Source organism: Echinops telfairi, unplaced genomic scaffold, assembly GCF_000313985.2.
Source record: "Echinops telfairi isolate 266 unplaced genomic scaffold, ASM31398v2 ScPeMD7_5592;HRSCAF=6446, whole genome shotgun sequence".
In the NCBI taxonomy this organism is placed as follows: domain Eukaryota; kingdom Metazoa; phylum Chordata; class Mammalia; order Afrosoricida; family Tenrecidae; genus Echinops; species Echinops telfairi.
This window is the reverse complement of record NW_022109491.1, coordinates 21049496-21060895: the sequence shown is the minus strand read 5'-3', so window position 1 is coordinate 21060895 and position 11400 is coordinate 21049496. Positions and strand designations below refer to the sequence as shown.

Genomic DNA, 11400 nt, shown 5'->3' with positions numbered 1-11400 from the left:
CCACTTCCTTTCCCCCACTTCCCCCTCTCCCATGGTCCCCGGAACCCTCGGTCCTGTTGTTTTCTCCTCCAGATTGTGATCCCGCCTGTTTTATCTAGATAGACCTGCAGAGATAATAATATTTGAAAAAACAAGACAGAGCAAAATAAAGCAACAAAAGAAAACACAACAACAACAAAATGAAAATCCTGTAAATAGTTCAAGGTCTGTTTCTTGACCTTTAGAAGTGTTGTCCGGTCAAGTCCGATGGGCTACCTTGCCTTGGACCCAAAGTCTATTTTTGGTACTCCCTCAGGACTTCCTTGCTCTGCTCCCCTTGCTGTTCTGTTGCACACCCTTAGTGTTCTGCCTCGGTGTGTGGTGGGGTCAGATTGGGCGCAGTTCCCACACTGTGTCTCCAGTGTTGTCCCCCGTAGGGCTATGGGTCAGTGAGGGATGTCATGGCTCATAGTGGGGCTGGCCATATGGTCTTCTCTGTGCATTGGCTGCTCTGCAGGGATATCGTCCTCAAGGCTTGGTGGGCCAGGATGTGCTCCACTCTGTCTTCCTCCCCCTTCATTTGCTCCTGTGTGCTCTGATCAGATATGTCCCTCTCCCTGAACTGTAGCTTTAGTGCTGTCATCTGAAGTAAATTCTTCTGGGGGGTGGGGTGGCTGTCCACCTAGTTGGGATTGGGGCTGGTCCCTCAGACCTCTCTACTGGTTCCCTGTTTTGTGCCGGTATGTTGCATTCACATCTTGGAGCACCGGACCATGATCATTTAAAAAATATTTACTTTCTATTTGAGCCTATGGTATCAGCTCCTCTTTTTTCCTCCCTTTCCTCCCTCCCCCCGTGACCCCTTGATCAATTATAAATTATTATTATTTTCATATCTTACACTGACTGCTGTCTACCTCCCCCACCCCCTCCCCTGGTTTCGCTTGTTCTGTCTCCGGGAGGGTGGTGGTGGTGATGTATTGATCATTGTGACTGGTTCCCCCTTCCTCCCCTCCTCTCCCCACTTTCTCCCTACTCTTCTGGTATTGCTACTCCCATTCTTATTCCTGGATTCCGTGTGTCATGAGCTTTTATCTCTTATCTATTCCTGTGTACATGCTCTAGTCTAGCCCACAGTGAAAGGCAGAACTGGGGTCATGATAGTGGGGGGTGAGGAAGCCTCAAGGAACCAGAGGAATATTGTGTGTTTCTTCAGTGATACACTGCACCCTGCTTAACTCATCCCTTCCTGGTGACCCCTCTGTGAGGGGATGTCCCGTTGTCTACAGAATCTTAAGTGGTTGATGATTTCAACCTGAGGGCAAGTTCAGTTGCTGACCTGAAGATTGACTAAGGCCCATAGTTTTGACCGTTCCACCAGTCTCTATCCGACTGGTTTTTCTTATGATTTTGGGTTTTGCATCCCATTTTTCTCCCATTCTACCCAGGACCTTCTAATAGAATCCTTTTCAGAGCAGTGGGTAGTGGTAGCCAGGCACCATCTAGTTTTCTTGGTGTCAGGGTCATGGAAACGGACGCTCTCACATGGTCCATTAGACTCAATGTTTCCACATGTCTTTCGATTTTCAGCAATCTTCCTGCAGCCACCTTTATAGGTGTCAACATAAAACTTTCCACCTTTAGGAAACTCAAATGAAACACCATGAAAATTCTCTTAGGATTCTGTGAGATCATGTATATTTTTACACCCTGTTCCCTCCTCCCTGACTAGATGATTCCTATTGGTAGGTCTGCCTATTGTCCACCCAATGCTGGTGAGGCCATTCCGAATCAGGCCAAAGAAGAACTGCCCCAGAGGGTTTCCAAGGCTGCAATCCTTACGGAAGCAGACAGCCCCATTTTTCTCCCTCTATAGTCGCAGTTCTCAACCTGTGGGTCGCGACCCCTTTGGGGGTTGAACAACCCTTTCACAGGGGTCGCCCGATTCATACCAGTAGCAAAATAACAGTGATGAAGTAACAATGAAAACAATGTTATGGTTGGGGGGTCACCACAACATGAGGACCTGTATGAAAGGGTCGCGGCAGTAGGAAGGTTGAGAACCACTGCTCTATAGTCCTACTTTTTGATCCTGTTCAGGGGATGGATCGTCATTCTTCCCATTGATCAATGCTGCAGGGAACTTTCTGGTTCATACCTTTTGGTGGATTTTGCAACGCTGACATCCAGTTCCTAGCAATGGGCATGCTAGGTCAAAAGTGGTTGCTGCTCTTGTGTCTGCTCAGCTCGTGGCAAACCCGAGTGTGCAGAGTGGAACCGTTCCATAGGGTTCTCAGGGCTGTGGCCTTTATGCATGTACATTTAGAGGCAGTTTGAAAAATTGTTTGGGATCCATTTCCTTGGGTCCAGTAGGAAGGCAGACATGAACTTGTGTGTGGACTTGTCCCCCTTTCCCCACTTCTGAGCTCTCGAGCAACCTCTCAAGTCTTGAGTAATTGAGAAGGCCGTGAGCCTTGGGGAAGTGGTCCTTACCTCTAACACCTCCTCTTCTGGCCTGCAGGTGGATGGCAGTGCCCCCGGGGGGAAGGAGTTCCTACCAACAACCCCCTCCATCACCACGGAGACCATATCAACCACCATGGTAAGCAGGCCCAGGAGGCCTCCCCCTTTGCTCAGCCCTCTCTTCCTCCAAACAGATAACAGGCTGACTTCACCCTGGAGCTTCAGGGAGGCCTTATTCGTCCTCGAGGCCTGGGATAGACAGTCAGATTCTTACTGTGTGGCACACTAGTTGACTTAGGAACTTCAGTCAGACCACAGTTTCTCAAGAGAATCTCGTGGAAGGTGTGATCTGGACCATCTCAGTTGAAGTGGGGGGAGGTGGTCAGGGGCCGGATGGCATTGTATGACTATCGCTAACCATGGGGACTATGCAGACTAGTCTCACAGGATCTGTAGGTGAGCCCAGAAGACCCTCCCCCAAGACCCTCCCCTGCACCCCTCCCTGCTCTGCACCTCTGTCTCCGGCCACTTTCTCACCTTGGTCGGTAGATGGCGTACAGTGAACCGCAGTTGGAAATTCAGGCTTTTGTGGAGCTAGTGATTCTGCTACCTGTATGCTCTCTGACCCAGGAAGAAGGCCCTCTTCGCCGTAGGCCTCTGGTTCCTCATCAGTAAAATGGGAGTCATCCCCAGCCTTGCCTGGTTCCCAGGTGTTGTGAGACTCCAGTATAAAATAAGGTCATTTGATGATGAGCAGAGTGTCTGAGGTCGGGGAGCCAGGGTACCTGGCAGTGTGCTGAGCACTGGGAACAAACAGACAGTCTGGCTGAATCCTCACCCTGAGGACCTAGCCTTCAGCTGTGAGGTGATGCTAACTTTACAGATGATGAAGCTGGAGCTCAGAAAGGCAGAGTGACTGGCCCAAGGAATCCCCCCTCTCCATATCAGTCCTGACCTCAGTGAATGTCAGCCGGGTGGGGTGACACCAGACAAAGGCTAGGCGGGGTCGGAGTTGCTGGCAGTTGACATCAAATTCTCCTGCCAAATCCCCAATCTATGCATAGGAGGAGAATGTGACCAGTTGAGACTACCTAGCAAGTAGGCTGTGAATGAACCAAGATTTTAAACAAGCCCAAGCCCCTCACCTGCTGGCACCTTTCCCCAGGAGCACTTGGTTCCACCTCTCCCTCCAGCTCTTACCCGACGAGGCAACCGGCATGCACAGGGTGACATGTAAATCCATTCCTATGGTGAACAGGTGGTCCATCTCATTCATGTGCTCATCTATCCATTGCCCATTCATTTGTTACAAAAACATTTCTTAGTCTCTACTCTCTGCCCGGCGGCGCAGTGGGTGAAATGCTGGCCTGCTAACCTTCAAACCCACCAGCCGCTCCATGGGAGAAAGATGAGGCTGTCTGCCCCCCAAAGATCTCTAGGCTCAGACGTTCTGTGGAGCAGCTCTCCTCTTTCCCACAGGGGGCTTGGAGTCGGAAGTGACTTGATGGCAGGGTGTTAGTCGCTCTCTGCCTGGTTTGAGGACACAGAGTTGAAGTAAAGATACTGCCTGCGAGAGTTCATTCATTCACAAAAATACTCTTTAGGGGCCCCATGAATGTGCTGCACCTATGGGCTCAAGGGCTGGGCACACAGTGGTGACTAAGGCCCACCACTTCCACTTCCTGGCTGGATGACCTGGGCTGAGTTACCTGGACCATCTCCAAGCCTCAGATGTTTATTCCTGTAAAATGGGGCCAATAGGAATACTAGCACACGCCTCCCAGGGCTTGCAGGAGGCTGAACTAAGAAGAGGTAGGCCAAGCCCTCAGCACCTGGGCTGGTAAACAGCCACGTGAGTGTGAGCTGCTGGTATGCTTCTGCTGCGTCTGGGGACCTCAGCAGCATGTGAGCGGAGGTGGCTATGGGGAGAGGAATGGGAGAAGGCTTCCCTGCACTGTGACATTTGAGCTCTGCTTCAAGGACAGGCCCAAAGGAGAGCCTAGCCCTGGGAACACCGGTGTAAAGGCCCAGCGGCTGGCAAGGGGCAGGGTGTGTGTGAGGCAAGACCAGGCATGACCAGAGTTGGTGGGAGAAGCAAGGGGGAAGGAACTGGAAAGGAAGGCTGGGCCAGGGCTTGAAGGGCCTGGAGCGTCCTGTGAGACACTGGCTCTTCACCCTAGAAACAAGGATGAGCCACTGAGTAATGTCCAGCAGGCCCGTGATGTGATAATCATATGTATGCCTGTGTTTCAGAATGATTACTCACTCGCAGCCTGTGTTGAGCATATGGACTGAGGCAAAAATTCCTTTCTTCCCTCCCTCCCTTGATCCTTCTTCTCCCTCCACAAATATTTATGGCACACCCACGACTGTGAAGTGCTGTGCCAGGCACTGTGACTCCCTCCGACACTGGAGAAGAGGGAGCTCCTGAGCTCCGGGACCCACGTGCCAGAGGGAGAGACAGCCAAGGGTACCAGGGAGCCAGCGGGTGTGGAGGCTGGTGGCCGGATTGTGAGGGGGCAGAAGGTGGAAGTGCTCACTGATAGATTCATTAGGTGACAAAAGGAATCTGGACCAGGGATGCCAGTCAGTAGCCCAGCCGTTCCGAGTGTGCTCGGGGAGTCTGTTAGAGACCCATGCTTCCAGGCCGATTGAACCAGAAACTCTAGACTGGGACCTAGAAATCTGCATTGTCACCAGCCCTTGAGAAGCATGGATCAAAGGAGCACTGGAGAAGGAGGGGCTGACCTGGTGGCAGCCATGTGTCGGGTGATAGCAGGAGGCGGACAACTCCATTTTGAATTTGTTGGGTTGTAAGGTCCCTGTGGGACATGTCCAGGGGATAGAGAATGTCTGAGACCATTGGTTTTAAAAGTCTGGGGTTCAAGAAAGATACAGACTGCATATAAAGAGCTATGGGACATCGATCCCGATGAGGCAGTGGCGAGGGTGGCAAAAGAGGAGTCTTGGGAATGAAGGAGGAAGGGAGGGTCCTGAGTGGAGCTGGTGGGTTTGCTTGGGCCAGGTAGAGGAGCCACCCCTTGAAGCACAGGAGAGGGCTGGCTGAAGAGCTAGGCGGGGCTGGGGAGAGTAGTGGGGGCTTAGTTGGAACCAACCCTGTTCCCCACTCATGGTCTGTGCTTTCAGTGTGAAGTGGAGGTGAGGCTTTATGAGTGGGAACAGGTGGCAATGGGAGAGCATAAGAGACCTATAGGGAGAAGGGCTGGAGTGGCAGTAGGGCCCAAAGGGGTCAAGGCTATTGCCTAAGCGGAGAGAAGGAAGCACTGAGCCTGGAAGAGCTGCTGCTGGGACTCTGGGTGGGTCAGAGAAAGTGCCTTGTGGCGGGGTAACCAAATAGTCAGTTTATTGACAGGCTCAAGCTAGAGGCTGGCATGGGAGGTAAGCAGAGGCAGGACCAAGGTGGGTCTTTCTGCTCACCGGCCCCTGCACAGCCTGAGGTCCAGATCTGTACTGTGCATGGACAAGGGTCAGGTTCAGTTAGCCAAGGAGAGTCCCAGACCCAGGACCCCTGGGCTGAGCCCTTCATGGTGCAGACAGGGGGCAGAAGAAGCAGGCAGCCAGGCCCCTGGCCAGAACTGGGACTAGTAGGTCCATAAACAGTCCCAGGAAGATCAAGCCAAGTCCTAGGGAGACCGAATCCAGCAGTTAGCATCCAAGGTAGGACCAGGGTAGCTGGTTCGAGAGTAAGAGTGTTGAGGGCAGAGTGGTATTACAGAAAAAGTGTATAGGTCCTGGGAATGTGACAAACATGGATATACATTTTGGCTCTGTCACTTAAAATACTACGTTGTTACAAGACTTAAATGAGAGAACACATGTAACATCTTTAGCATAATGCCTAACACATAGCAAGTACTCAGAAAACAGTAGTTCCTATTCTATCATAAGGAGCCCGCCCGGGTGTATGTGTTTGTCCTGCTGGGTTGGGTGTGTGAAGCTCCAGCTCCACCACTAGTCTCAGGAGCCTGGGGAGGCGAGCCAGGGGCCACAGAGAGGAAGTCCTTGGGCTGGAATGTGGCAGAACCCGGCAGAGAGGTGAATGCACCTCCCTAGTTAGTGCTTCCAGAGTCATCACAGTGCCACGAGGGCCAGGCTTTCATCAGGGCTTGTGTTGAATGAATTAGTGCGTGTGTGAATGAGCAGTTGACCGATGAATGAATGAGTGAATGAACAAATGAACGAGTAAGCAAGCAAGTGAATAAATAAAAGGAGGCCTAAGGGAATGGTACCTTCAGACCCCGCTTCTCATGTTCTGATTCACCCACGTGGCTGTGAGCCACGTAGCAGCCTGCTCTGGCCATCCTGGGGGGCCCGCCCCCCCTGAGACTTGGCGATTTGAGCACTATTGTTTCCTCAGGAGAACAGTCTCAAGTCCGGGAAGGGGGCAGCTGCCATGATCCCAGGCCCACAGACGGTGGCCACGGAAATCCGGTCTCTTTCTCCGGTAAGTAGGCAGGGCCAGCTCAGGCTAGGGGACTCGATGCCGAGGATGTGGGCCTTGCTCCACAGAGAGCCCACGACCGGAGTGTGAGCCTTGGAGGCTGCCCCTTTGAAGTGTGGTGCCAGGAAGCTGGATTGCTTTCAGATGCCCACAGAGCTCCCTGGTGCTCACCAGTACATTGTCTTGCCAGATGCCTTCCACAATGGCACCCCTACACACACACACACACACTCTCTCTCTCTCTCTGAAGCCAGATTGACAATGTGAGTGTAAAATGGCCCTTCGCCTGGTCACCTGTGACAGCTCTCTTTGCATCTGCTTTCCTTACTGACCTTGCTGTTCAGGAAAAGTCTGGGACTCGGAATCCAGAGGCATGACTTAGACTCACCTGGCTGCGTGAGTGGCTGCCCTCGGGACCCGGAGGCTGTCACTCTGTGGCCTTTTCCAGCACTCACATTCTGCAAGCATCCTTCTCCTGGCTCCCCCTGGAGCGAGTGAGATCTGGGCTCTGACGGCATCCGGGGTCAGGGGGCTCTTTCCATCTTGGACCCCCCAACTTGTTCATCTACGATTCTAGGGGGCTGGAATAGAGTGCTACTTAGGATTAGAATTCGGAGCCTGCTACAATCTCAGTGTCTAGGAATCTTAGATTCCAAGGCTTCAGATTTTAGGGGTCTAGGATTCTGGAGATTCCAGTGTTCTTGAATTTTTAACGTCAGCGATTCCAACCATCTTGCTATCCAACCTTCACCTTCCTGGGGCCCATCCTCTTCCCTTGGTTTACCCCACCCAGCCACACCCCTTCGGAGTCCAGCGACCTTACCTGACACCCGGGGTGGGGGTGGTTGTGTTCTGCAGATCATCGGGAAAGATGTCCTCACCAGCACCTACGGCGCCACCGCGGAAACCCTCTCCACCTCCACCACCACCCATGTTACCAAAGTGAGTAGCAGCACGGCCACCGCATCCTCCCAGCCTGGCTGCCGGGCTGGGGAAGGTCCCTTACTGTTGCTCTGCTTGTTTTGGCTTGGTGATCTGTCCCACAAGCACAGGAATCCTGTGCTGTCGCCAGCTTCCTGAGCTCTGTGCTACATGCCCTCCTAGGCCTGGGCCTACAGCTAGGTCGGGGGAACGAGGAGAGTATCATCTTTGAAGTAATGGTGAACCATGCGTTTGCACCTGATAGACCTCAAGTGCTGGGAGAATGTAAAGAGGAGCAAGGTAAACAGAGGGTCTAGGGGCTTCAGAAAAGCCAGAGAGGGTCTCCTGGGAAAAGTGGGGTTCTGAGCAGGGTCTTGGAAAGCCAGGTAGTACTTGTGAGAGAGGAGGAGAGAGATGCAGGCGTTGGAAGCCAAGCAGAAGCTGAGAGCAGAAACTGTGTGTATTTGTTTGTTCACTCATTGAGAAAATGCTAGTATCAGCCTTATGCCAGCGTCTGTGCTAGGAGCTGCTGGGGGTGGCTGTTTGTGGGAAACAGGAAGAGCAGGCTCTATCAGGAAGCAGCGATGTGTAGGGGGGTAACTGTGGGCAGTTGAGTTGGATTGGGGCCAGGGGAAGCAGCCTGTACAAAGAAGACAAGTACCAGAACACAGCTGAGTGTGGAGGCTCTGCGTCGGAGAGACATCGGGAAGCTGTCCGTCAAGGTGTCTAAACTGGGGGAGTGTTCCAATGAAAAGAGCTTTAAGGAGCTAAGACCAGGTCAGCAGGATGTGCCATAGATGAAAGAAAGAAGAAGCGCTATGGAGACTGATGGAAAACTCAGGCAGAGAGGCTGAGAGCCTGGATAAGGGTGGGAATCAGAGTGGAAGAAGGACCAAAGAAGAGAGGCATTTCTGGGAACATCCACAGCGACTCAGCTAATCAGGACAAAGGGCTGAGAGGCCAATGCATCCAAGAGCAGATAGCCAGCAGGAGGGTAAGAAGGAGCTTGGGCCAAGGATGGAGACCTAGAGGACGGACGGTGGTCGGCAGCCAGGTTGAGGTGGAGGGTCTGGTGAACCATCAAAACGGAGAAGTCTGGGAGACAGCTCTGTGCACACACACACCTTCGCAGCCTGGGCCTCTCCTGTAAAGGACTCAGAGTGGCTTTGCTTCCCCAGGAAGAAGCCCACTCTCTCCAAAAGCACTTCCTGAGCCATGTCGACATCACTGAATGTTGGGCAGCACACAGCACAGCTAACTCTTCTTCCCAAAGTCCCCTTGGCCCTGCCCACAGGGGCCCCTCGTCTGCTCCGTCTGCTTAGTAGTGGCCCCCCCAAGCAAGTTGCCTCCTGACTCCAGCTAAAATTTCCCTCAGCCACCAGCCTTCTTGGATGTGGTTCTATCCCATCTTCTTCTAAATGTATACCCAAACCCAGCCCCTTCAGAAGACAGCAGAGATGATACTTCTCAACAACAAAATCTTCTCTTGGAGTGTTGTTGGAGTCACTGGAGGGAGGACCTTGTCACCATTCACATTTCATTCATGCGTTCATTCAGCAAACCTGCATTCAGCACCTGCCCTGGTTAGAGTGCAGAGGGGAAAGGGAGAGGAACAAATTCAGGCCCTGCCCTGAGGAGGGAGGTGAGCCGGCCGTGGACACACACAGGTCAGTCCAAGGCAGAAAGCCCAGAACCGAGAGAGATGCAAGCATGGTGATGAGGGAGTCCCGAGGCAGAAAAGCAGAAGCCCTGTCAGCCAGCCAAGCTCAGGGAAACAGCATCTGAGCTAGGCTTAGAAGACCTAGAGAGACAGATTGGCAGTTGGGGGAGTGGTGGCAGCCAGGCAAGTTTTGCTCTCTGAAGCCCCCAATCCAGAAAAGGAGAACTCGAGGCAGCCAGGAAAAGAAAGTCACTGCTGGTTTTCAGACGTGCCCTTGAGAGACACTTGGGATAGCGCACCTGTCCTGGCTGCTGCCCCAGCAGGACCTGTGGGTGACCACGTCTCCTCTCCTCTGCAGACTGTGAAAGGAGGGTTTTCTGAGACAAGAATCGAGAAGCGAATCATCATTACGGGGGACGAAGATGTCGACCAAGATCAGGTATGGCCATAGGGAGTGGGATTCCCCACGCCACTGCCCGCTCCCCAACTTCCCGGGTTATCCATCATGGCTGCCTTTCAGGCAAAGAGAATAGCCGCTCTTCCCTGCTGATCTTGCCTCACAAGGAGCTCCCCGGGAGGAAAGGACATTGGACGGGAGCTAGAGGGTGCAAGATAACCTGAGCTCTAGGCTCTCCCTTTAACTTGATTTAACTACCGTCCCTCCCTGGGCCTCAGGTTCCCCAGCTGTGTACTAAGGGGCTTGGGTCGGCTGGTCTCCATGCCTCTGTATATCCAGTATTTCCTGGTTCCTCAGTCTGACTTTCTTTTTCAGGCTCTGGCTTTAGCCATCAAGGAGGCCAAACTCCAGCATCCTGACATGCTGGTAACCAAAGCTGTTGTATACAGAGAAACAGACCCCTCCCCAGAGGAGAGGGACAAGAAGCCACAGGTAAGGCTTATGAGAAGCTCAGCGCCCACAACAGAGAGCTCGGCATGGTGGCGGTCTCCTGGGAGGTCCTTTCTTTCTGAGACCTCAAGTGGCTTCGTTCCTCTCTCAGGTTTGACACTCGCCCTGACTTCCCAGATGTGGTTCAAAGAGTAAGGACACTCACTACCATCTACTTGACGCTGACTCACAGGGACCCTATAGGACAGGGTAGAACTCCCCTGTGGGTTTCCAAGCCTGTAACTGTTTACGGGCACAGAAAGCCCACCTTTCTCTCCAAATATGACAAGTCAGAGTGGAAGGAAGACAAGCAGGATGAGATGGTGTGCCCCTGGATTGGGTTTCCATGTGAATCGAGGGAGGGCTTATTCTGACCCAGCGGTTCTCAACCTGTGGGTCACGACCCTTTTGGGGGTCGAACGACCCTTTCACAGGGGTTACCCGATTCATAACAGTAGCAAAATGACAGTGATGAGGTAGCAATGACAATAATGTTGTGGTTGGGGGGTCACCACCACATGAGGAACTATGTTAAAGGGTTTTGGCATGAGGAAGGTTGAGAACCACTGCTCTAATCCCTCTAGGAATGAATGGATTTTGTCAGACCTGTCAAACAAACAAACAAACAAATGAATGAATCTCCTAGACCTTGTATTGAGTGAAACAGTCAGTTATGAAAGAGTACACTGATTCCATTCAGAGGACATTCAAACACAGGCAAGTCATCAACAAGGAGAAAAGCCTGAACTATGGTTATTTCTGGGGTCTAGTATTGATATGGAAAGAGACCCAAGGGACCCTGCTGGGATGCTGGGGAAAGTTTTGTATTGTAACTGGGGTGGTGGCTAGAGGTGTGCACTTCACATGTGTCACACTACACAGAAAAAGTCCTTGTCAGAGCCCCCTCCCCAGCGCGCACGCACACGCGCGCACGCACACACACACACACACACACAAATCTCCACCCTGCCCTCTTCCTTGAATGGGAACCAAGTGTTTTAATGGTGTTCCTCCCTTTGAATCCTTAAC

At 52.4% G+C, this 11400-nt stretch overlaps 1 protein-coding gene across 11 annotated transcripts in view; it reads left to right on the top strand.

The window, feature by feature from the left end:
• The window catches only part of EPB41L1 (erythrocyte membrane protein band 4.1 like 1), a 162555-nt gene that overhangs the window by 141228 nt on the left and 9927 nt on the right, over positions 1 to 11400 (top strand). For 10 of the 11 annotated variants that reach the window (XM_045295221.1, XM_045295222.1, XM_045295220.1 and 7 more), the window contains 5 exons: positions 2501 to 2581; positions 6821 to 6907; positions 7763 to 7846; positions 9844 to 9924; positions 10258 to 10374. In XM_045295221.1, coding sequence (XP_045151156.1) covers positions 2501 to 2581; positions 6821 to 6907; positions 7763 to 7846; positions 9844 to 9924; positions 10258 to 10374 — 450 coding nt within the window. The remainder of the gene's footprint in view (positions 1 to 2500; positions 2582 to 6820; positions 6908 to 7762; positions 7847 to 9843; positions 9925 to 10257; positions 10375 to 11400) is intronic. The other variant, XM_045295224.1, reaches the window with a different exon arrangement.